This window comes from Stegostoma tigrinum, chromosome 1 (genome assembly GCF_030684315.1).
Source record: "Stegostoma tigrinum isolate sSteTig4 chromosome 1, sSteTig4.hap1, whole genome shotgun sequence".
NCBI lineage: Eukaryota > Metazoa > Chordata > Chondrichthyes > Orectolobiformes > Stegostomatidae > Stegostoma > Stegostoma tigrinum.
The window spans coordinates 117,483,276-117,510,556 of NC_081354.1; the positions used below are offsets into that span (position 1 = coordinate 117,483,276).

Below are 27,281 nucleotides of genomic sequence, written 5' to 3' on the forward strand. Positions count from 1 at the left end.
GCCAGTTTCCTCATCATAGTCAACAACGAGTGCCTAAAACTTCAATTTAGGTTAAACTGAAAAAAAGGAACAGACAAGGAAAATCATCAATGTTTTCGCTTCCAATATAACCACTCCATATGCTCATGCATGCTTTCTGCATTCCTCACGTTAGTCATTTATTTTTGATTGTGGTCATTAAATGATGGGATGATGCTTTTACAACTGGCTCTGAAATCGGCTCTGCACTTGCGGATTATTCTGTCCTCCCGCCCTGTCTGTACGGCTTGACCTCATGTTCGGGCTGAGAGGGGAATCGGCAGGAAAGCACCATCTTCAGAGACCGTTAGGCTCACAAAGTTTCTTTTCCTCAACATTTTCACAACATCAATCAGTTTGTCAAATGCCAAGACAAAATCTGACACAAAATACAGTGAAGAGTGGAGACCAAACACGTTTGTCAATATCAAAATGAACGGGAGGGTACCAGTGCAGCAAGAGAATTAAACAGGCATTGTGGCATGTCCAGCAATTCCCCAATGAAACAAAACAAACAGACAGACACAGGCTGAATACTCTCCCTCCACACTCCAACTTGTCCATATGTTTAACACTTCATGGGGGCTCAAACATTTACATAAATCAAACCTCAAGGTTGAGTTCACCTGAGCACACAGCTCAGTTAAAGATGCAAGGCAACATTGTCTTTTCATTCACCATTTCCTAAAAAGCATGTCTAATGTAAGACACTGATCTGAACGCTGTACTCAGGCAAACAAGAATATCTGTAAAGGACAATGGTGCAGTTCGATAGTTGCATGATGTAGATGAAATGACTCCGTCTCAGACTGCTGATCAGAGATAATGGGAACTGCAGATGCTGGAGAATTCAAGATAACAAAGTGTGGAGCTGGATGAACACAGCAGGCCAAACAGCATCTCAGGAGCACAAAAGCTGACGTTTCGGGCCAATACCCTTCATCAGAGAGCTCGAAACGTCAGCTTTTGGGCTCCTGAGATGCTATTTGGCCTGCTCTGTTCATCCAGCTTCACACTTTGCCTTCTCAGAATGCTATTTGTTTCAGGCTTCCATAGATCTTCACTTCTTCACACACCGACACAAAATCACCTTATATTCTTCTCAACTCCATCGGATGCAAGCCTGACCGGTCCAACATTAACAACGAGACAACCCACCCAGTCCATGTATTTATTAAGTAAACCTTCTCTGAACCGTTTCCAATCCATTTGCCTCCTCCCTCTCATTACATGTTACGCATTTTCACACTTGTCATCTAACCACTGTCTTTACAACTGAGGAATGACGTGCTAGTGATTGTATCTGATTCCTCTCGTGCTAAATGCCTGCTTTCTTTTAGCCTCATTCGCTACTTGTGGCACATGGATATTCACCTTCTCTGATTTCTGCACTACGGAACTCAGCTCATCTCGAACTCAAGTCTCTTTCCCACAACACAACAACGATCAAACTGCGGAAGCTGGAAGTTAGAAACAATAACAGAAATTGCTGGAAAAGCTCAAGAATGCTCACGGCACCCAAAAAGTGAATTCTGATTTCTCTCCACAGATGCTGCAACGATGTGTCAATTTCAGTTTTCTTCTCTCTCTCTCTCCCTTTGAACGATTTTAATATTCAAACAATTTTTACAAACTAGACTCTATCTTTGCTACTTTCAATTCGAGATCATTAATGAACCTGAACTCATTGGACAATAATAGATCCACTATCCACTGACTCCAGTCCACCCCAGAAGCTATCCTCTGTACATGTCACTTTTACAGTCAATATGTAGGTGCAAGGCTCCCGTCGTCATCTCCATCCCCTTTCAACAAGCTCCAAACAGTTCTGTTTTTCTCCTTCACGCTACCATATCTTTACCACTGTGCGGCTACTATATCAACTCACAAACATAATTTCTAGTCTTTTACATTGACGAATTCTTCCTGAACTCTTTGCATTCCCTGGACTCGTGCATACAGCTGCTTCATATATGTTGAGGTCACAACATGCTTATCTAATGCAGCCAGCTCTGCACGGATTCCTGCTTTCCGTCCTCCCTCAATGCACTGCAAAGATGCAAGATCCAATGTGAAAAAAACCTTGTTATTTCTTGAAAACAAAAATCAGAACAAACATATATCAGTAAAATATAAAACAAATTGCAGGGAAATGGCACTGCCGTTCAATTAATATCTAGAGAAAAGATTTAGGGGGCATCAATGCTGTCAATAGCAAACTCCTCATGTGCCCATCAATGGGAAACCTGCCACGTCAACTGCACATGGGGAATCAGGGGGCTGCACTGTCAGGTTCTAGACTAATCAGGTCCAGTGGCTGAGACATCACGTCCCACATGAGGCTCCCAACTGTGACGTTTTCAAATCCCAGGCTGCTGTCTGAACACACACCGTGAAGATAGTCACCAACAGAAGGTCAGTGATGGATTTGGGGACGATCTAGAAGTTGGAGTCACATTCAAGCAGTCAGTCCACAAGCTTAAAGCTGTGCCATCGATGGGGGCGAATGGAGGAACCCTGCAAAATGTCTCGCATACCGCCCCATTTTCCAATTGCAGTCGCTGTCATTACTCACACCGACAGAGAAGGAAGCTCATTCAGGCAGTGAGGCCTGAGGCCCTGAACTCGTAGTTAATGAACAGATAACGAGCTCATTTTGTGACAGATTACGACAGTCACTCAGCCCAGAGATTTCAGCCCAGAACGTAATCGCAGAGGTGGCTGTATCTCTCGACTGACAACCTGCCTGATTATTTCCTGTTCTGCCCATTCCAATTCACTTCTAGGGACGAGGAGAGTCGGCTAAAATACTCTCGCAGTCAACGTGTTATCTTTGTTACTTACAGGATTGTGTCCCGCAATCTCTCAGAGAATATCCTGAGACAACGTTTTGTAAATTAGATTTCACACTTGGCTGCCCTGTTGTCGTCCTCTTCAAATAACAATAAAACCTGAAAGATGGTGAGAAAGGAAAGTCAGTGATGCCGTAATGAAATGTCTTATTCATAATGGACAGATCATTCTATGCTGCTGTTTTGGGAAAACTGAGATTGGATTGGTGCAAGGATAACATTGAAAACCTCTTCTTCAGACGCTTTCTGATCAACCTGCTCAGGGAATGTTATGACATTCCTCTGAATCATGTCGGATGTGTCACTGGAGTGGGGACACTTCCACTCTGCTGTGTGAGCCACATCAGGCTCTTCCTCAGATTTATTATCAAATTGAAGTTGCATTGCTACGCATTCTAAGTTTCAAACTCTTCTCCTCACATCTTGATGCTGGATTTTACAAATTACTACTCCAGTGATATTACCACGATGCCATTACAGGCCCAGAAAACATATCACGTCGCTTGTAGGTTCGGCATTTCTCAATCTCTCTCTGGCTGTGTCGATATCAACTAGCTCCTCTTCACATACTTTCTTGTTAACCTTTTGAGGAGGACATGAGCCCGTAGAATGTGCAAACATGCCCTTTGGCCCAACATGTCATCACTTATCCTGACAGCATCGCACCCAAATACATCCTTTTGGAATTTCATCACGCACACATCTTTTCAGGTTCAACAATTAAATATACTCAAAATGAAAATCTCTAGACATTAAAGATCTGAGGACATTACAGTGTTGCAATAAAATCTCTGTTGAACTCAAACAGAGATCACAAACAGGAAGAATGGTGAAGCTGTCTCGATGGGATGACTACCAACGCGTGCGACTATTTCTCTGTCACTAATAACCATCTGTGAGGATCTAATGGAAAATAAATGTGCTTTAATGACCCAAATCAATGATTCACAATTAGTTTGAATGACCACAAAGGGTGCAACAACAAACATTACTGAGGAAATATGAAATTTCCACTTTACTAGACTGCTGTAAGGAGCTGCTCCAATCCTACACAGTACTACCATGTATGGATAAACATTGCTATAATCTAACCTCATCACCACTATTCCATGTTCTGCCTCTAATTCGCAATGAAATGTTGACACATTTACCTTTGATTGTCAGTGTTCCAACCACTTGTTAAAAAAGTGAAAAACTGACACCTGCTGTCCTCAGTGCACACTTTTTGACAGTAGTGGACGTCTGGTGCAAGGACCGATTCAATGTCATTTCCAGGAAAATCTACGTCAGATAGCAGCTCACGTACACATCCTGTAATAAAATTGTTCTGTGTTCATGAGCGGTTTATCAGAATTAGTTACAAAAGCGTGAACGTTTTTAATCAGGCCCACAATCATTTCCATAACCCAGTGCTCAACAATATCCTGAAGTTTCCAGCATTTACTCTCTCAGGAGCACATGTCTTCACAATTTTGAGAGACCCCGTGGACATTTGACGTAACCAGTCATTCCAAGTTTCCTGATAACACGTACAGTGACTCAACTGGCTGAACACTCGCATCTCTGATGCTGGTTCTTCTGGGGCATCTGGCACGGATCATCCACTCAGCACCTCTGGCAGAATATTGCTTCAACTGCTGCTGCCGTAGCCTTTGCAGGGAAGTACTGGGCTTCCCCATCGTTGGGGTGAGGGCAATATTTCTACAGTATCGTCCTCCACTAAGTTCTTTAGTTGGCCTCCGGCGTTCACCAATGGAAGCAGCAGCAATGCAGACCCGTACATTGTGGCCAACCCTGGTTTACTTTCTACAGACATCCATTCGTGAATCAAAACAGGAATCTCAATTGGGTCATACCTTCACATCTCCTTAAAGAAAATCCAGATACCACATTCTGAAGAATTGTTATTCTTGCTGGAGTCCCTCTTTCACTTTTCTTGCGGTAGCAAATCAAGCTACGTAGAATAAAAGAGACATTTAATAAAAATAATGAAGTTTCAACCAGCATTAAACCTTCTCTACTTCAGCCTGCTATCCCCGTCACTCTTACTGGGTCAATTATGCTCTGCCTGCTTGTTGCAGATGTGAAGAAGTGGTATATATTGATCACTTAAAAATGATGAAATAGAATGGATGGAACATTGTTTCATACGAATGGTGAGAAGGTGCACTCGTACAGGCAAGCATTTATGTTTCCTCATAGAAACAAGGAGATTTGAACAACTGACTAACCGCTGTGGTTCATTGTGAAATTCTTCTTTTATAAAGGTGAAAAACTGGCAGTCAGGTTCCTCTGTACATTTTCGTTGACAACTCTCTTCATTCTCCACCACAGACTGATGGATGTCATTTCCCGGAAAGTCCAAACCATCATAAACTGTTTCAAAACAGGCTGAAATGATGCCAAACAGAATTGATGAATTACTGCAAATCAGCAACAAATAGCAATAAAGTGATCTTTTACAAAGCTTACGTGAATGCGGGGCACAAGTTCTTAATATAGCTTCACTGCCCCAATCGAATTGGCTTCATTTTCCTGAGAGCACCAGGGCTACATTTCTCAAAATGCTGAGTTTAACATGCGATATAAACAGGGATTTCACAGCAGAAGCAAAACGTGATGATCTAAAATCACAATTCTTGCACATGTCTTGTAAGAAAACAAGTGACCAAATGAGCCACGGAACAAAAGTCAGACCCTCTCTGCTGTGCTCCAACTACTCGGATATATTAAGGGCCAGTTTCCTCATTATAGTCAACAACGAGTGCCTAAAACTTCAATTTAGGTTAAACTGAAAAAAAGGAACAGACAAGGAAAATCATCAATGTTTTCGCTTCCAATATAACCACTCCATATGCTCATGCATGCTTTCTGCATTCCTCACGTTAGTCATTTATTTTTGATTGTGGTCATTAAATGATCGGATGATGCTTTTACAACTGGCTCTGAAATCGGCTCTGCACTTGCGGATTATTCTCTCCTCCCGCCCTGTCTGTACGGCTTGACCTCATGTTCGGGCTGAGAGGGGAATCGGCAGGAATGCACCATCTTCAGAGACCGTTAGGCTCACAAAGTTTCTTTTCCTCAACATTTTCACAACATCAATCAGTTTGTCAAATGCCAAGACAAAATCTGACACAAAATACAGTGAAGAGTGGAGACCAAACACGTTTGTCAATATCAAAATGAACGGGAGGGTACCAGTGCAGCAAGAGAATTAAACAGGCATTGTGGCATGTCCAGCAATTCCCCAATGAAACAAAACAAACAGACAGACACAGGCTGAATACTCTCCCTCCACACTCCAACTTGTCCATATGTTTAACACTCCATGGGGGCTCAAACATTTACATAAATCAAACCTCAAGGTTGAGTTCACCTGAGCACACAGCTCAGTTAAAGATGCAAGGCAACTTTGTCTTTTCATTCACCATTTCCTAAAAAGCATGTCTAATGTAAGACACTGATCTGAACGCTGTATTCAAGCAAACAAGAATATCTGTAAAGGACAATGGTTCAGTTCGATACTTGCATGATGTGGATGAAATGACTCCGTCTCAGACTGCTGATCAGAGATAATGGGAACTGCAGATGCTGGAGAATTCAAGATAACAAAGTGTGGAGCTGGATGAACACAGCAGGCCAAACAGCATCTCAGGAGCACAAAAGCTGACGTTTCGGGCCAATACCCTTCATCAGAGAGCTCGAAACGTCAGCTTTTGGGCTCCTGAGATGCTATTTGGCCTGCTCTGTTCATCCAGCTTCACACTTTGCCTTCTCAGAATGCTATTTGTTTCAGGCTCCCATAGATCTTCACTTCTTCACACACCGACACAAAATCACCTTATATTCTTCTCAACTCCATCGGATGCAAGCCTGACCGGTCCAACATTAACAACGAGACAACCCACCCAGTCCATGTATTTATTAAGTAAACCTTCTCTGAACCGTTTCCAATCCATTTGCCTCCTCCCTCTCATTACATGTTACGCATTTTCACACTTGTCATCTAACCACTGTCTTTACAACTGAGGAATGACGTGCTAGTGATTATATCCGATTCCTCTCGTGCTAAATGCCTGCTTTCTTTTAGCCTCATTCGCTACTTGTGGCACATGGATATTCACCTTCTCTGATTTCTGCACTACGGAACTCAGCTCATCTCGAACTCAAGTCTCTTTCCCACAACACAACAACGATCAAACTGTGGAAGCTGGAAGTTAGAAACAATAACAGAAATTGCTGGAAAAGCTCAAGAATGCTCACGGCACCCAAAAAGTGAATTCTGATTTCTCTCCACAGATGCTGCAACGATGTGTCAATTTCAGTTTTCTTCTCTCTCTCTCTCCCTTTGAACGATTTTAATGTTCAAACAATTTTTGCAAACTAGACTCTATCTTTGCTACTTTCAATTCGAGATCATTAATGAACCTGAACTCATTGGACAATAATAGATCCACTATCCACTGACTCCAGTCCACCCCAGAAGCTATCCTCTGTCCATGTCACTTTTACAGTCAATATGTAGGTGCAAGGCTCCCGTCGTCATCTCCATCCCCTTTCAACAAGCTCCAAACAGTTCTGTTTTTCTCCTTCACGCTACCATATCTTTACCATTGTGCCGCTTCTATATCACTCACAAACATAATTTCTAGTCTTTTACATTGACGAATTCTTCCTGAACTCTTTGCATTCCCTGGACTCGTGCATACAGCTGCTTCATATATGTTGAGGTCACAACATGCTTATCTAATGCAGCCAGCTCTGCACGGATTCCTGCTTTCCGTCCTCCCTCAATGCACTGCAAAGATGCAAGATCCAATGTGAAAAAAACCTTGTTATTTCTTGAAAACAAAAATCAGAGCAAACATATATCAGTAAAACATAAAACAAATTGCAAGGAAATGGCACTGCCGTTCAATTAATATCAAGAGAAAAGATTTAGGGGGCATCAACGCTGTCAATAGCAAACTCCTCATGTGCCCATCAATGGGAAACCTGCCACGTCAACTGCACATGGGGAATCAGGGGGCTGCACTGTCAGGTTCTAGACTAATCAGGTCCAGTGGCTGAGACATCACGTCCCACATGAGGCTCCCAACTGTGACGTTTTCAAATCCCAGGCTGCTGTCTGAACACACACCGTGAAGATAGTCACCAACAGAAGGTCAGTGATGGATTTGGGGACGATCTAGAAGTTGGAGTCACATTCAAGCAGTCAGTCCACAAGCTTAAAGCTGTGCCATCGATGGGGGCGAATGGAGGAACCCTGCAAAATGTCTCGCATACCGCCCCATTTTCCAATTGCAGTCGCTGTCATTACTCACACCGACAGAGAAGGAAGCTCATTCAGGCAGTGAGGCCTGAGGCCCTGAACTCGTAGTTAATGAACAGATAACGAGCTCATTTTGTGACAGATTACGACAGTCACTCAGCCCAGAGATTTCAGCCCAGAACGTAATCGCAGAGGTGGCTGTATCTCTCGACTGACAACCTGCCTGATTATTTCCTGTTCTGCCCATTCCAATTCACTTCTAGGGACGAGGAGAGTCGGCTAAAATACTCTCGCAGTCAACGTGTTATCTTTGTTACTTACAGGATTGTGTCCCGCAATCTCTCAGAGAATATCCTGAGACAACGTTTTGTAAATTAGATTTCACACTTGGCTGCCCTGTTGTCGTCCTCTTCAAATAACAATAAAACCTGAAAGATGGTGAGAAAGGAAAGTCAGTGATGCCGTAATGAAATGTCTTATTCATAATGGACAGATCATTCTATGCTGCTGTTTTGGGAAAACTGAGATTGGATTGGTGCAAGGATAACATTGAAAACCTCTTCTTCAGACGCTTTCTGATCAACCTGCTCAGGGAATGTTATGACATTCCTCTGAATCATGTCGCATGTGTCACTGGAGTGGGGACACTTCCACTCTGCTGTGTGAGCCACATCAGGCTCTTCCTCAGATTTATTATCAAATTGAAGTTGCATTGCTACGCATTCTAAGTTTCAAACTCTTCTCCTCACATCTTGATGCTGGATTTTACAAATTACTACTCCAGTGATATTACCACGATGCCATTACAGGCCCAGAAAACATATCACGTCGCTTGTAGGTTCGGCATTTCTCAATCTCTCTCTGGCTGTGTCTATATCAACTAGCTCCTCTTCACATACTTTCTCGTTAACCCGTTGAGGAGGACATGAGCCCGTAGAATGTGCAAACATGCCCTTTGGCCCAACATGTCATCACTTATCCTGACAGCATCGCACCCAAATACATCCTTTTGGAATTTCATCACGCACACATCTTTTCAGGTTCAACAATTAAATATACTCAAAATGAAAATCTCTAGACATTAAAGATCTGAGGAAATTACAGTGTTGCAATAAAATCGCTGTTGAACTCAAACAGAGATCACAAACAGGAAGAATGGTGAAGCTGTCTCGATGGGATGACTACCAACGCGTGCGACTATTTCTCTGTCACTAATAACCATCTGTGAGGATCTAATGGAAAATAAATGTGCTTTTATGACCCAAATCAATGATTCACATTTAGTTTGAATGACCACAAAGGGTGCAACAACAAACATTACTGAGGAAATATGAAATTTCCACTTTACTAGACTGCTGTAAGGAGCTGCTCCAATCCTACACAGTACTACCATGTATGGATAAACATTGCTATAATCTAACCTCATCACCACTATTCCATGTTCTGCCTCTAATTCTCAATGAAATGTTGACACATTTACCTTTGATTGTCAGTGTTCCAACCACTTGTTAAAAAAGTGAAAAACTGACACCTGCTGTCCTCAGTGCACACTTTTTGACAGTAGTGGACGTCTGGTGCAAGGACCGATTCAATGTCATTTCCAGGAAAATCTACGTCAGATAGCAGCTCACGTACACATCCTGTAATAAAATTGTTCTGTGTTCATGAGCGGTTTATCAGAATTAGTTACAAAAGCGTGAACGTTTTTAATCAGGCCCACAATCATTTCCATAACCCAGTGCTCAACAATATCCTGAAGTTTCCAGCATTTACTCTCTCAGGAGCACATGTCTTCACAATGTTGAGAGACCCCGTGGGTATTTGACGTAACCAGTCATTCGAAGTTTCCTGATAACACGTACAGTGACTCAATTGGCTGAACACTCGCATCTCTGATGCTGGTTCTTCTGGGGCATCTGGCACGGATCATCCACTCAGCACCTCTGGCAGAATATTGCTTCAACTGCTGCTGCCGTAGCCTTTGCAGGGAAGTACTGGGCTTCCCCATCGTTGGGGTGAGGGCAATATTTCTACAGTATCGTCCTCCACTAAGTTCTTTAGTTGGCCTCCGGCGTTCACCAATGGAAGCAGCAGCAATGCAGACCCGTACATTGTGGCCAACCCTGGTTTACTTTCTACAGACATCCATTCGTGAATCAAAACAGAAATCTCAATTGGGACATACCTTCACATCTCCTTAAAGAAAATCCAGATACCACATTCTGAAGAATTGTTATTCTTGCTGGAGTCCCTCTTTCACTTTTCTTGCGGTAGCAAATCAAGCTACGTAGAATAAAAGAAACATTTAATAAAAATAATGAACTTTCAACCAGCATTAAACCTTCTCTACTTCAGCCTGCTATCCCCGTCACTCTTACTGGGTCAATTATGCTCTGCCTGCTTGTTGCAGATGTGAAGAAGTGGTATATATTGATCACTTAAAAATGATGAAATAGAATGGATGGAACATTGTTTCAAACGAATGGTGAGAAGGTGCACTCGTACAGGCAAGCATTTATGTTTCCTCATAGAAACAAGGAGATTTGAACAACTGACTAACCGCTGTGGTTCATTGTGAAATTCTTCTTTTATAAAGGTGAAAAACTGGCAGTCAGGTTCCTCTGTACATTTTCGTTGACAACTCTCTTCATTCTCCACCACAGACTGATGGATGTCATTTCCCGGAAAGTCCAAACCATCATAAACTGTTTCAAAACAGGCTGAAATGATGCCAAACAGAATTGATGAATTACTGCAAATCAGCAACAAATAGCAATAAGGTGATCTTTTACAAAGCTTACGTGAATGCGGGGCACAAGTTCTTAATATAGCTTCACTGCCCCAATCGAATTGGCTTCATTTTCCTGAGAGCACCGGGGCTACATTTCTCAAAATGCTGAGTTTAACATGCGATATAAACAGGGATTTCACGGCAGAAGCAAAACGTGATGATCTAAAATCATAATTCTTGCACATGTCTTGTAAGAAAACAAGTGACCAAATGAGCCACGGAACAAAACTCAGACCCTCTCTGCTGTGCTCCAACTACTCGGATATATTAAGGGCCAGTTTCCTCATTATAGTCAACAACGAGTGCCTAAAACTTCAATTTAGGTTAAACTGAAAAAAAGGAACAGACAAGGAAAATCATCAATGTTTTCGCTTCCAATATAACCACTCCATATGCTCATGCATGCTTTCTGCATTCCTCACGTTAGTCATTTATTTTTGATTGTGGTCATTAAATGATCGGATGATGCTTTTACAACTGGCTCTGAAATCGGCTCTGCACTTGCGGATTATTCTCTCCTCCCGCCCTGTCTGTACGGCTTGACCTCATGTTCGGGCTGAGAGGGGAATCGGCAGGAATGCACCATCTTCAGAGACCGTTAGGCTCACAAAGTTTCTTTTCCTCAACATTTTCACAACATCAATCAGTTTGTCAAATGCCAAGACAAAATCTGACACAAAATACAGTGAAGAGTGGAGACCAAACACGTTTGTCAATATCAAAATGAACGGGAGGGTACCAGTGCAGCAAGAGAATTAAACAGGCATTGTGGCATGTCCAGCAATTCCCCAATGAAACAAAACAAACAGACAGACACAGGCTGAATACTCTCCCTCCACACTCCAACTTGTCCATATGTTTAACACTCCATGGGGGCTCAAACATTTACATAAATCAAACCTCAAGGTTGAGTTCACCTGAGCACACAGCTCAGTTAAAGATGCAAGGCAACTTTGTCTTTTCATTCACCATTTCCTAAAAAGCATGTCTAATGTAAGACACTGATCTGAACGCTGTATTCAAGCAAACAAGAATATCTGTAAAGGACAATGGTTCAGTTCGATAGTTGCATGATGTGGATGAAATGACTCCGTCTCAGACTGCTGATCAGAGATAATGGGAACTGCAGATGCTGGAGAATTCAAGATAACAAAGTGTGGAGCTGGATGAACACAGCAGGCCAAACAGCATCTCAGGAGCACAAAAGCTGACGTTTCGGGCCAATACCCTTCATCAGAGAGCTCGAAACGTCAGCTTTTGGGCTCCTGAGATGCTATTTGGCCTGCTCTGTTCATCCAGCTTCACACTTTGCCTTCTCAGAATGCTATTTGTTTCAGGCTCCCATAGATCTTCACTTCTTCACACACCGACACAAAATCACCTTATATTCTTCTCAACTCCATCGGATGCAAGCCTGACCGGTCCAACATTAACAACGAGACAACCCACCCAGTCCATGTATTTATTAAGTAAACCTTCTCTGAACCGTTTCCAATCCATTTGCCTCCTCCCTCTCATTACATGTTACGCATTTTCACACTTGTCATCTAACCACTGTCTTTACAACTGAGGAATGACGTGCTAGTGATTATATCCGATTCCTCTCGTGCTAAATGCCTGCTTTCTTTTAGCCTCATTCGCTACTTGTGGCACATGGATATTCACCTTCTCTGATTTCTGCACTACGGAACTCAGCTCATCTCGAACTCAAGTCTCTTTCCCACAACACAACAACGATCAAACTGTGGAAGCTGGAAGTTAGAAACAATAACAGAAATTGCTGGAAAAGCTCAAGAATGCTCACGGCACCCAAAAAGTGAATTCTGATTTCTCTCCACAGATGCTGCAACGATGTGTCAATTTCAGTTTTCTTCTCTCTCTCTCTCCCTTTGAACGATTTTAATGTTCAAACAATTTTTGCAAACTAGACTCTATCTTTGCTACTTTCAATTCGAGATCATTAATGAACCTGAACTCATCGGACAATAATAGATCCACTATCCACTGACTCCAGTCCACCCCAGAAGCTATCCTCTGTCCATGTCACTTTTACAGTCAATATGTAGGTGCAAGGCTCCCGTCGTCATCTCCATCCCCTTTCAACAAGCTCCAAACAGTTCTGTTTTTCTCCTTCACGCTACCATATCTTTACCATTGTGCCGCTTCTATATCACTCACAAACATAATTTCTAGTCTTTTACATTGACGAATTCTTCCTGAACTCTTTGCATTCCCTGGACTCGTGCATACAGCTGCTTCATATATGTTGAGGTCACAACATGCTTATCTAATGCAGCCAGCTCTGCACGGATTCCTGCTTTCCGTCCTCCCTCAATGCACTGCAAAGATGCAAGATCCAATGTGAAAAAAACCTTGTTATTTCTTGAAAACAAAAATCAGAGCAAACATATATCAGTAAAACATAAAACAAATTGCAAGGAAATGGCACTGCCGTTCAATTAATATCAAGAGAAAAGATTTAGGGGGCATCAACGCTGTCAATAGCAAACTCCTCATGTGCCCATCAATGGGAAACCTGCCACGTCAACTGCACATGGGGAATCAGGGGGCTGCACTGTCAGGTTCTAGACTAATCAGGTCCAGTGGCTGAGACATCACGTCCCACATGAGGCTCCCAACTGTGACGTTTTCAAATCCCAGGCTGCTGTCTGAACACACACCGTGAAGATAGTCACCAACAGAAGGTCAGTGATGGATTTGGGGACGATCTAGAAGTTGGAGTCACATTCAAGCAGTCAGTCCACAAGCTTAAAGCTGTGCCATCGATGGGGGCGAATGGAGGAACCCTGCAAAATGTCTCGCATACCGCCCCATTTTCCAATTGCAGTCGCTGTCATTACTCACACCGACAGAGAAGGAAGCTCATTCAGGCAGTGAGGCCTGAGGCCCTGAACTCGTAGTTAATGAACAGATAACGAGCTCATTTTGTGACAGATTACGACAGTCACTCAGCCCAGAGATTTCAGCCCAGAACGTAATCGCAGAGGTGGCTGTATCTCTCGACTGACAACCTGCCTGATTATTTCCTGTTCTGCCCATTCCAATTCACTTCTAGGGACGAGGAGAGTCGGCTAAAATACTCTCGCAGTCAACGTGTTATCTTTGTTACTTACAGGATTGTGTCCCGCAATCTCTCAGAGAATATCCTGAGACAACGTTTTGTAAATTAGATTTCACACTTGGCTGCCCTGTTGTCGTCCTCTTCAAATAACAATAAAACCTGAAAGATGGTGAGAAAGGAAAGTCAGTGATGCCGTAATGAAATGTCTTATTCATAATGGACAGATCATTCTATGCTGCTGTTTTGGGAAAACTGAGATTGGATTGGTGCAAGGATAACATTGAAAACCTCTTCTTCAGACGCTTTCTGATCAACCTGCTCAGGGAATGTTATGACATTCCTCTGAATCATGTCGGATGTGTCACTGGAGTGGGGACACTTCCACTCTGCTGTGTGAGCCACATCAGGCTCTTCCTCAGATTTATTATCAAATTGAAGTTGCATTGCTACGCATTCTAAGTTTCAAACTCTTCTCCTCACATCTTGATGCTGGATTTTACAAATTACTACTCCAGTGATATTACCACGATGCCATTACAGGCCCAGAAAACATATCACGTCGCTTGTAGGTTCGGCATTTCTCAATCTCTCTCTGGCTGTGTCTATATCAACTAGCTCCTCTTCACATACTTTCTCGTTAACCCGTTGAGGAGGACATGAGCCCGTAGAATGTGCAAACATGCCCTTTGGCCCAACATGTCATCACTTATCCTGACAGCATCGCACCCAAATACATCCTTTTGGAATTTCATCACGCACACATCTTTTCAGGTTCAACAATTAAATATACTCAAAATGAAAATCTCTAGACATTAAAGATCTGAGGACATTACAGTGTTGCAATAAAATCTCTGTTGAACTCAAACAGAGATCACAAACAGGAAGAATGGTGAAGCTGTCTCGATGGGATGACTACCAACGCGTGCGACTATTTCTCTGTCACTAATAACCATCTGTGAGGATCTAATGGAAAATAAATGTGCTTTTATGACCCAAATCAATGATTCACATTTAGTTTGAATGACCACAAAGGGTGCAACAACAAACATTACTGAGGAAATATGAAATTTCCACTTTACTAGACTGCTGTAAGGAGCTGCTCCAATCCTACACAGTACTACCATGTATGGATAAACATTGCTATAATCTAACCTCATCACCACTATTCCATGTTCTGCCTCTAATTCGCAATGAAATGTTGACACATTTACCTTTGATTGTCAGTGTTCCAACCACTTGTTAAAAAAGTGAAAAACTGACACCTGCTGTCCTCAGTGCACACTTTTTGACAGTAGTGGACGTCTGGTGCAAGGACCGATTCAATGTCATTTCCAGGAAAATCTACGTCAGATAGCAGCTCACGTACACATCCTGTAATGAAATTGTTCTGTGTTCATGAGCGGTTGATCAGAATTAGTTACAAAAGCGTGAACGTTTTTAATCAGGCCCACAATCATTTCCATAACCCAGTGCACAACAATATCCTGAAGTTTCCAGCATTTACTCTCTCAGGAGCACATGTCTTCACAATGTTGAGACACCCCGTGGGCATTTGACGTAACCAGTCATTCCATGTTTCCTGATAACACGTACAGTGACTCAATTGGCTGAACACTCGCATCTCTGATGCTGGTTCTTCTGGGGCATCTGGCACGGATCATCCACTCAGCACCTCTGGCAGAATATTGCTTCAACTGCTGCTGCCGTAGCCTTTGCAGGGAAGTACTGGGCTTCCCCATCGTTGGGGTGAGGGCAATATTTCTACAGTATCGTCCTCCACTAAGTTCTTTAGTTGGCCTCCGGCGTTCACCAATGGAAGCAGCAGCAATGCAGACCCGTACATTGTGGCCAACCCTGGTTTACTTTCTACAGACATCCATTCGTGAATCAAAACAGAAATCTCAATTGGGACATACCTTCACATCTCCTTAAAGAAAATCCAGATACCACATTCTGAAGAATTGTTATTCTTGCTGGAGTCCCTCTTTCACTTTTCTTGCGGTAGCAAATCAAGCTACGTAGAATAAAAGAAACATTTAATAAAAATAATGAACTTTCAACCAGCATTAAACCTTCTCTACTTCAGCCTGCTATCCCCGTCACTCTTACTGGGTCAATTATGCTCTGCCTGCTTGTTGCAGATGTGAAGAAGTGGTATATATTGATCACTTAAAAATGATGAAATAGAATGGATGGAACATTGTTTCAAACGAATGGTGAGAAGGTGCACTCGTACAGGCAAGCATTTATGTTTCCTCATAGAAACAAGGAGATTTGAACAACTGACTAACCGCTGTGGTTCATTGTGAAATTCTTCTTTTATAAAGGTGAAAAACTGGCAGTCAGGTTCCTCTGTACATTTTCGTTGACAACTCTCTTCATTCTCCACCACAGACTGATGGATGTCATTTCCCGGAAAGTCCAAACCATCATAAACTGTTTCAAAACAGGCTGAAATGATGCCAAACAGAATTGATGAATTACTGCAAATCAGCAACAAATAGCAATAAGGTGATCTTTTACAAAGCTTACGTGAATGCGGGGCACAAGTTCTTAATATAGCTTCACTGCCCCAATCGAATTGGCTTCATTTTCCTGAGAGCACCGGGGCTACATTTCTCAAAATGCTGAGTTTAACATGCGATATAAACAGGGATTTCACGGCAGAAGCAAAACGTGATGATCTAAAATCATAATTCTTGCACATGTCTTGTAAGAAAACAAGTGACCACATGAGCCATGGAACAAAAGTCAGACCCTCTCTGCTGTGCTCCAACTACTCGGATATATTAAGGGCCAGTTTCCTTATTATAGTCAACAACGAGTGCCTAAAACTTCAATTTAGGTTAAACTGAAAAAAAGGAACAAACAAGGAAAAGCATCAATGTTTTCGCTTCCAATATAACCACTCCATATGCTCATGCATGCTTTCTGCATTCCTCACGTTAGTCATTTATTTTTGATTGTGGTCATTAAATGATGGGATGATGCTTTTACAACTGGCTCTGAAATCGGCTCTGCACTTGCGGATTATTCTCTCCTCCCGCCCTGTCTGTACGGCTTGACCTCATGTTCGGGCTGGGAGGGGAATCGGCAGGAAAGCACCATCTTCAGAGACCGTTAGGCTCACAAAGTTTCTTTTCCTCAACATTTTCACAACATCAATCAGTTTGTCAAATGCCAAGACAAAATCTGACACAAAATACAGTGAAGAGTGGAGACCAAACACGTTTGTCAATATCAAAATGAACGGGAGGGTACCAGTGCAGCAAGAGAATTAAACAGGCATTGTGGCATGTCCAGCAATTCCCCAATGAAACAAAACAAACAGACAGACACAGGCTGAATACTCTCCCTCCACACTCCAACTTGTCCATATGTTTAACACTCCATGGGGGCTCAAACATTTACATAAACCCAATCTCAAGGTTGAGTTCACCTGAGCACTCAGCTCAGTTAAAGATGCAAGGCAACTTTGTCTTTTCATTCACCATTTCCTAAAAAGCATGTCTAATGTAAGACACTGATCTGAACGCTGTATTCAAGCAAACAAGAATATCTGTAAAGGACAATGGTTCAGTTCGATAGTTGCATGATGTGGATGAAATGACTCCGTCTCAGACTGCTGATCAGAGATAATGGGAACTGCAGATGCCTGAGATTCCAAGATAACAAAGTGTGGAGCTGGATGAACACAGCAGGCCCAACAGCATCTCAGGAGCACAAAAGCTGACGTTTCGGGCCAAGACCCTTCATCAGAGAGCTCGAAACGTCAGCTTTTGGGCTCCTGAGATGCTATTTGGCCTGCTCTGTTCATCCAGCTTCACACTTCGCCTTCTCAGAATGCTATTTGTTTCTGGCTCCCATAGATCTTCTCTTCTTCACACACCGACACAAAATCACCTTATATTCTTCTCAACTCCATCGGACGCAAGCCTGACCGGTCCAACATTAACAACAAGACAACCCACCCAGTCCATGTATTTATTAAGTAAACCTTCTCTGAATCGTTTCCAATCCACTTCCCTCCTCCCTCTCATTGCATGTTACGCATTTTCAGACTTGTCATCAAACCTCTGTCTTTACAATTGAGGAATGACGTGCTAGTGATTGTATCAGATTCCCTGGACTCGTGCATACAGCTGTTTCATATATTTTGAGGTCACAACATGCTTATCTAATGCAGCCAGCTCTGCACGGATTCCTGCTTTCTGTCCTCCCTCAATGCACTGCAAAGATGCAAGATCCAATGTGAAAAACAACTTTGTTATTTCTTGAAAACAAAAATCAGAGCAAACTTATATCAGTGAAATATAAAACAAATTGCAAGGAAATGGCACTGCTGTTCAATTAATATCAAGAGAAAAGATTTAGGGGGCATCAATGCTATCAATAGCAAACTCCTCATGTGCCCATCAATGGGAAACCTGCCACGTCAACTGCACATGGGGAATCAGGGGGCTGCACTGTCAGGTTCTAGACTAATCAAGTCCAGTGGCTGAGACATCATGTCCCACATGAGGCTCCCAACTGTGACGTTTTCAAATCCCAGGCTGCTGTCTGAACACACACCGTGAAGATAGTCACCAACAGAAGGTCAGTGTTGGATTCGGGGACGATCTAGAAGTTGGAGTCACATTCAAGCAGTCAGTCCACAAGCTTAAAGCTGTGCCATCGATGGGGGCGAATGGAGGAACCCTGCAAAATGTCTCGCATACCGCCCCATTTTCCAATTGCAGTCGCTGTCATTACTCACACCGACAGAGAAGGAAGCTCATTCAGGCAGTGAGGCCTGAGGCCCTGAACTCGTAGTTAATGAACAGATAACGAGCTCATTTTGTGACAGATTACGACAGTCACTCAGCCCAGAGATTTCAGCCCAGAACGTAATCGCAGAGGTGGCTGTATCTCTCGACTGACAACCTGCCTGATTATTTCCTGTTCTGCCCATTCCAATTCACTTCTAGGGACGAGGAGAGTCGGCTAAAATACTCTCGCAGTCAACGTGTTATCTTTGTTACTTACAGGATTGTGTCCCGCAATCTCTCAGAGAATATCCTGAGACAACGTTTTGTAAATTAGATTTCACACTTGGCTGCCCTGTTGTCGTCCTCTTCAAATAACAATAAAACCTGAAAGATGGTGAGATAGGAAAGTGAGTGATGCTGTAATGAAATGTCTTATTCATAATGGACAGATAATTCAATGCTGCTGTTTTGGGAAAACTGAGATTGGATTGGTGCAAGGATAAGATCGAACACCTTTTCTGCAGACGCTTTCTGATCAACCCGCTCAGGGAATGTTCTGACATTCCTTTGGATCATGTCGGATGTGTCACTGGAGTAGGGACACTTCCACTCTGCTGTGTGAGCCACATCAGGCTCTTCCTCAGATTTATTATCAAATTGAAGTTGCATTGCTACGCATTCTAAGTTTCAAACTCTTCTCCTCACATCTTGATGCTGGATTTTACAAATTACTACTCCAGTGATATTACCACGATGCCATTACAGGCCCAGAAAACATATCACGTCGCTTGTAGGTTCGGCATTTCTCAATCTCTCTCTGGCTGTGCCTATATCAACTAGCTCCTCTTCACATTCTTTCTCGTTAACCGGTTGAGGAGGACATGAGCCCGTAGAATGTGCAAACATGCCCTTTGGCCCAACATGTCATCACTTATCCTGACAGCATCGCACCCAAATACATCCTTTTGGAATTTCATCACGCACACATCTTTTCAGGTTCAACAATTAAATATACTTAAAATGAAAATCTCTAGACATTAAAGATCTGAGGACATTACAGTGTTGCAATAAAATCTCTGTTGAACTCAAACAGAGATCACAAACAGGAAGAACGGTGAATCTGTCTTGATGGGATGACTACCAACGCGTGCGACTATTTCTCTGACACTAATAACCATCTGTGAGGATCTAATGGAAAATAAATGTGCTTTTATGACCCAAATCAATGATTCACAATTAGTTTGAATGACCACAAAGGGTGCAACAACAAACATTACTGAGGAAATATGAAATTTCCACTTTACTAGACTGCTGTAAGGAGCTGCTCCAATCCTACACAGTACTACCATGTATGGATAAACATTGCTATAATCTAACCTCATCACCACTATTCCATGTTCTGCCTCTAATTCTCAATGCAATGTTGACACATTTACCTTTGATTGTCAGTGTTCCAACCACTTGTTAAAAAAGTGAAAAACTGACACCTGCTGTTCTCAGTGCACACTTTTTGACAGTAGTGGACGTCTGGTGCAAGGACCGATTCAATGTCATTTCCAGGAAAATCTACGTCAGATAGCAAGTCATGTACACATTCTGTAATAAAATTGTTATATGTTAATTAACTGTTTTTCAGAAATGTGTATGAAATTGTGAAAGTTTTTCAGCAGACCTTCATCCATTTCATACTCCAGTGCACTGCAATTTCCTTCCTTAACATGTATTGACCCAGTTCACTTTTGTGAGTTAATCTTTGATGTGTTTCCATCACGTTGCCACGCCGTATCGTCCTGGTCAGAACATCCTACTTCATTTTTTTTTCCTAATATCTTTTCTTCTTTTGTGAATTACGTCATCTCTCTTTCCCTTGGTAATTTACCTTTCTGGCCCTGGAATCATCATCATTAACTCCCACCCTACATCTTTGCAGGAAATAAACCATGGTTTATCGTATGCATAACCGATGCATATGCTGTGGTAATCAAATGGGAAGATTTTAATTACCTTCCCTATTTTCCCTTTTCTAATGATTAACAAATAAACATTGAATTTAGGAACAGGAGCAGGACTAGGATCTTTTGTTTTTCAATCCTCCTTCACCATTCAATAAAATCATGGCTGATTTGAACAATCCACACATTTCTCGAGGGCCAATAACCTTTCAATCTGTTACTGATCAAGAATTTATCTACTGTTGCCTTTAAAATGTCAAAGGACTTTGTTTTTATTCCCTTTTTAGGAATTGAGTTCCAAGGTCTCCCAACCTTCTGTCATAAATAACTTCTGAATTCTATCTTTAATGGCTGATCCCTTTTATTTATAAACAGTGCATTCTAATTCCACTTGATTAATCTCTGACTTTCCAAGTGCAGGTTAAGTCTATCTCTCAGAATTGCTTCCCATAGATTATCCACTACTGAGGTTAGATTGGTTGGCTTATATTTTCCTGATTTATCCCATACTTCCTTCTTGAATAACAGAACCATAGTACCTTGCCTCCATTCCTCTGGCACCTCTCCAGTGGCCAAAGAAGAATTGGAAATTATTGGCAGCTCTCCTATTACTTCCTCTCTTGACTCGTTCAACATCCTGAGATGTATTTAATCTGGACCTGTTCTTTTTTATCTACTTTCAAGCCTGCCAGACACTCAGAACCTCCTCTGAATCTATACTATTTTCTTCAATTGCACCACAGTCCTTCAACTTGATTTCTATACTCACATCATCCCTCTCACTAATGAATACTGTCATTTAGAACCTAACCTTTATCATGTGGCTCCACATGCAAATTTCCACTGTGGTCCTTAATGGACTCTACTTTTTCCCTCGTTATTCTTTCATCCTTAGTTTCCTAGTAATATGACTTAGGAATTCCTCTTTCCTTTACCTGCGATTGTTCATTCGTACCTCCTGTTCATTCTCCTAATTTCCTTTTAAAATTTCCCCTTACACATTCTGTTCTTCCCTAGTGTTTCTGCTATATTGAGGCCTCAGTATTTGCCTCAAGCTTCCCATTTTCTCTTTTTCCAATCCCGCACATCCATGATACCCAGGATTTGCTAGATTTGTTGGTACCACCTTTTAACTTTTTTGGAACATGTTGGCCCTGTACACTTCATATTTCCTACCTGAATGCATCTCACAGCTCTGATACAGATAGTGTAACAAGCAGGATAGACAAAGGGAAAGCAATAGATTTCATATAGTTGGATTTTCAGACGGTGTTGAATGAGGTACCACACATTCGGCTATTTCATAAGAGCCCATGGTGTTGATAGAAGTACATTAGCATGGACAGAAGATTGGCTAATTAATAGAAGATGGTGAGTTGGGATAAGCGGAATATTTCTTGGATGTAACTACTGTGGTGCAACAGTGGTCAATGCTGGGGCCACAATTATTTACAATGTATATTCATAACAGGAATAAGGAAAGTGAGTATAGTATGGCCAAACTTGTACATGACATAAAAATAAATGGGAAGTCAAATGATTATGATGCCACAAAGATTTCACCGAGATGTATAGATAGGTTAACCAATTAGTGAAAAAAAATGGTAGATGGAAAAATAGTGTGAAACTATAAGGTTACATACTTTTGCAAGATGAAAAGAAGAATATTATTCAAATACAGAAAGCTATGAAATCGAGGGACTTGGGAGTTTTTTTAATTCATTCACAGGATGGGGGCGCTGCTGGCTAGACAGCATTTATTGCCCATCCCTAATTGCCCAGAGGGCAGTTAAGAGTCAACCACATTGCTATGGGATTGGAGTTACATGTAGGCCAGACCAGATAAGGATGGCAGTTTCCTCCCCTAAAAGACATTAGAGAACCAGATGGGTTTTTCCTGACATTCAGTTCATGGTCATCATTAGATTCTTAATTCTAGACAATTATTGAATTCAAATTCTACCATCTGCCATGGTGGGATTCAAACCCAGGTCCCCAGAACATTATCTGGGTCTTTGGATTAACATCCCAGCGATAATACCACTACACTATCACCTCCCCACAAATTCTCATCAATGAATCACAAAAATCTAGCATCCAAGTTCACAAGGGTAATAGGGAAGGCAAATAGAATGTTGGCCATTATTTCAAAGGGAATAGAGTTTTATGGTAGGAAAGCTTTGTTAAAAATTCAAGAAACTAGTATGACACAACTGGAATGCTGCAAACAGTTTTGGGCCCCTTATATGTGGTAAAGGATACTTACATTGCAGGTAATCCAACGCAAGTTCATTCAACTGATTCTGTGTATGAATGGGTTTTAATATGAGGAAAAGCTGAGTCTGTTGGTTTTGTGTTCATTGGACCTTAGAAGAGCAAGATGCAACCTTCTTTAAGCTGATAAGACTCTTAGGGGACTTGATATGTTAGATGTGGAAATGTTGCTTCCCCTCGAGTCTAGCACCAGAGGACATAATCTCAGAGTAAGGGGTTGTCCTTTTAAAATGGAAATGAGGAAGAATTTCTTCTCTCAGAAACTTGTGAATCTCTGGATAGGCAGATATTAATCAGCAAGGGAGTCAAGGTTATAGAGAAAAGGAAGAAATGTGGAGGTGAGGAATATCAGATTCCTCATGACATATTCAATGCAGAGCAGATTCAATGGGTTGCATAGCATACCTGTATTCCTGTGCCTTATGATCTTATGGGCATAGAAAGAAGATGGGTGAGGTGACAAGAACCAGCATATAGGCACAATCGCATCATTTTCTGATTGAAAAAAAATGGAATGAAAGGTGTGCCACATGGTTCAATGCTGGGGCTTCAGTTATTTTACAATTTGTATGAATGATTTGCATGAATGAATTGATTATAGTAACTACATTTGCTGATACACAAACACAGATAAAGTTATGAAGGGAACATAAGGAGGGTATTAAGGGAGAGAAGATAGATTAACTGAGCAGTTGGGATTTGGCAAGTGGAGTTTCATCTGAGAAATGTCAAAATGTCAACTTTGGCAGAAGAATAGTCGAGAAGCATACAATATAAATGATGAGAAATTGCAGTGCACTGAGATAAAGAGGGGCATGGGTGTCTTAGAAACTGAGTTGCAAAAAGTTCATCTGCATGTACAACAAATAATTAGGAAACCTAATAGAATGTTGTTGTCTATTGTAAAGAGCAGTGAATACAAAAGTAAGGAGGTTATTCTTCAATGGCACAGTGATTCGTAAAGGGTACAGTGTTACAGCTGCCAAGAAGGTGCAGAGACAGATCAACGTTAACACTCCATTAAAAAGTCTGATAACAATGAGAAAGAAGCTGTTCTTGAAAGAGTAAAAGTAATATCCACCAAGCTCCTTTAATTAACTCAAAATAATTGAGATAACACAGTGTGGAGCTGGAGGAACACAGTAGGCCAGACAGCCTCAAAGGAGCAGGAAAGCTGACGTTTTGGGTCGGGACCCTTCTTCAGAAATGGGGTAGGGGAAGACGGCTCTGGAATAAATTGAGAGTGGGGGACGGATAGGTGGGAGAGAAGATGGACAGGTTCAAGGAGGTGAGGATGAAGCTGGTAAAGGTGAGTGTAACTAGATGGTGGTGGGGATTGGTCAGTGAGGAGGGAGGAGCGGATATGTGAGGGAGAAGACAGACAGGTCAATGAGGCGGGGATGAAAGGGGGGCTGGTCTTGGGATGAGGCCGGGATGGGTCGATTTTGAAGCTTGTAAAGTCCACATTGAGACAATTGGGTTGTAGGCTTCCAAGGTGGAATATGAGGTGCTGTTCCTCCAGTTTCCAGGAGGTGTCATCGTGCCACTGGAGGAGGCCCAGATGGACACGTTATTCAGGGAGTGGGAGGGGGAGTTGAAGTTGTCTGCGACTGGGAGGTGTTGTTGCTGGTCACAAAGCAAGCACAGGTGTTCTACAAAGTTGTCTCTGACCTCCGCCTGGTCTCCCCAATGTAGAGGAGCCCATGTCAGGAACCATGGATTCAACAGACCACATCAGTGGATGTGCATGTGAGCATTGATTTATGTGGAAGGTTTTTTTGGGGCCTGGGATGGGAATGAGGGAGGACGTGAAGAGGCATGTGTAACACTTCTGCGATTGCAGGGAAAGATGCTAGAGGTGGTCTGGCTACTGGGGATTGTGGTGCAGACAAGGTAGTATCAGAGAGAGCGGTCCCTCCAGAAGGAAGATAAGGGTGGAGAGGGAAATATATCGTTCATAGTGGGGTCAGATTACAGGTGGTGGAAGTGGTGGAGAATGATGCGTTGAATCCGGAGGTTAACGGGGTGATACATGAGGACAAGGGGAATTCTGTCTTTGTTTACATTGCGGGGAATGGGTCTAAGGGCTGAGGTGCAGGAAACGCAAAAGATCCGATCAAGGGCGTTTTCGACCACTGACGGGAAGAGGTTGTGATCCTTGAAATACGAAGACCTCTGGGAAGTTTGGGAGTGGAACACCTCATCTTGGGAGCAGATGCAGTGGAGGCAGAGGAATTGTGAGTAGGGGATCGCATTCTTGCAGGAAAGTGGGTGAGAGGAGGTGTTGTCCCTGTAGCTGTGGGAGTTGGTGGGCTTGAAATAAATATCAGTTTCGAGGAGGCCACCAGAGATGAAAACAGATTGGGTCCAGAAATGAGAGAGAAGTATCAGAGATGGTCCAGGTGAACTTGAAGTTAGGGTGGAAGGTGTTAGTAAAGTTGATGAACTGTTGTTCATCACTGATTAACTGACTTGCCCATCCTGGGCCTCTTTCAGTGTCACAATGACGTCACCCGGAAACTGGGGGAACAGCTCCTCCCACTTCACTGACCAATCCCCACCACTGCCTACTTACACTCACCTTTACTAACTTCAGCCCCACTTCCTTGATCTGTTCATCTTCTCTCCATCTTTCGCCCCCCTACTCTTAATTTATTTCAGAGTCCCCATCCCCTCTCCCATTTCTGAAGAAGGGTCCCAACCCGAAACATCAGCTTTCGTGTTCCTCTGATGCTGCCTGGCCTGCTGTGTTCCTCCAGCTCCACACTGTGTTATCACAGACTCCAGCATCGGCAGTTCTTACTATCTCAAATTAATTGAGTTATTCCGTCGTCTCCAGCTGTTTCAACTAAGTAAAGCCTTTTATAGGAATCTGTACTTTTAGCCAAGCATTAATGAAGAAGTTTAGCTCAGTGCACAGGCTCTCCAAAAGGATTACTCTACTCCCATAACAGGAAATTTCTCGACCAAAGTTTGGCATTCGGTAGTTAAAGTTAAATGTAAGAAATTCAAGACAGAGAACTGAAACAAGATTTTTTCTTTAATTAAGAAGATTTTGATGAACCATCAGAGTTCATGACTGAAGCAGATTGAAGTTAGATAACTGGTTGAAGTGAATGGTAATAAGTAGATATGGAACAAGGAGAAACACTGGGGAGTTGAGACACAGGAAAAAAATAAATATAGATTGGTTCCCTGAAACGGTCTGTTTCTATGTTACTTATTCTTCATGTAGTTTATATAATTATGATCACTATATAGTGCAGTGAGATATTCACCTCCCAAAGTTTGGTCATCATGAAATTTCATGGATAATCTTTCCACTGTCCAGAATGATCAATATTTAATTAAAACAACTCATTTGTTATATATATTCAATCTTTGTGTACAAGGCAAAAAGAGAATAAAATGCTTTACCTGCAATATTTTGTGAAAAAGATTCAGGTATGTGCAGCACAAAATAAATAACATACAAAGCTGTCTTCATCCTTTAGTTGTTCGATGCTGATTAATCCCTTTGTTCAATTACAATGAAAATAAATACATTTTTAGTTAATTACAGAGTTTGTATGGAATACAATGCAATATTTTATGATTTATTACTTAATATGATCTAGGTATATCACAATATCATTGTGGTAAGAAACAGTCAACAAATTTGCACTTCGATATCCAGTCCTTGCTAAGCAACATGTGAAAATTAGCTTAAATGAAACATGTTCCAATGTATTATTAGTTGATATAATACAGGGCAAATGAAAACAGTATGGAACATACAGGGAATCACAAAAGTGTATATGCAATGTACAATCTTAATAGTGAATCAGTACAAGATAAACTTCCAAAGGAAAAGAGGATGTACATATCAATTTTTGAACCAACATAAAATACCATAGAAACCACAGTGCAAGTGTTTATCAGTTTAACTCAATTAAACATTCAATTCTGCAATCCTTTGTGTTAACATAGTCAATTCTGTTTCTGTTACACAGATATCTGAGCTGAATATGTAGAGGACTTGACACTGGACAAGCTTTTTAGTCAGGCTATATGTTAAAATAGTTTACAGTCTTCCCTAATAAGCATTTGGGAAAATTTTGCAATTAATGCATCAAGAATTGTGTATTAACTGTACAAAAGTTTTACTATCTAAAACATAATTACCTGAGTTTGGCTCATGCGAGTTCTCTTTCAGATGTCAGTGGAAAGTTTCTCTGGCAATATTTTCAGAATACATTTATAGAGTGATTTTATTTTGTAAGTTGGCAAACAGAATCATTGTGCAAAAT

At 41.8% G+C, this 27,281-nt stretch overlaps 2 protein-coding genes across 2 annotated transcripts in view; both read right to left on the reverse strand.

Moving 5' to 3' along the window:
* LOC125456585 (uncharacterized) overlaps window positions 1-1,814 on the reverse strand; it is a 52,573-nt gene extending 50,759 nt beyond the window's left edge. Inside the window, exons 1-2 of the mRNA XM_059654612.1 lie at window positions 1,781-1,814; window positions 311-397 (exon numbers count right to left, since the gene is read on the reverse strand). Of these exons, the coding sequence (XP_059510595.1) occupies window positions 311-397; window positions 1,781-1,814 (121 nt within the window). The remainder of the gene's footprint in view (window positions 1-310; window positions 398-1,780) is intronic.
* Window positions 1,815-2,823: 1,009 nt separating this feature from the next.
* LOC125460045 (coagulation factor XI-like) lies at window positions 2,824-27,281 on the reverse strand. The gene is made up of 16 exons (XM_059648079.1): window positions 27,157-27,281; window positions 26,410-26,507; window positions 20,203-20,362; window positions 19,044-19,150; window positions 16,310-16,469; window positions 15,935-16,032; window positions 15,230-15,389; window positions 14,071-14,177; window positions 10,706-10,865; window positions 10,331-10,428; window positions 9,626-9,785; window positions 8,467-8,573; window positions 5,102-5,261; window positions 4,727-4,824; window positions 4,022-4,181; window positions 2,824-2,969 (listed from the first exon to the last, which is right to left on the reverse strand). Exons 2-16 carry the CDS (start codon window positions 26,477-26,479, stop codon window positions 2,855-2,857), a joined length of 1,920 nt encoding a protein of 639 aa, XP_059504062.1. The 5' UTR covers window positions 26,480-26,507; window positions 27,157-27,281; the 3' UTR covers window positions 2,824-2,854.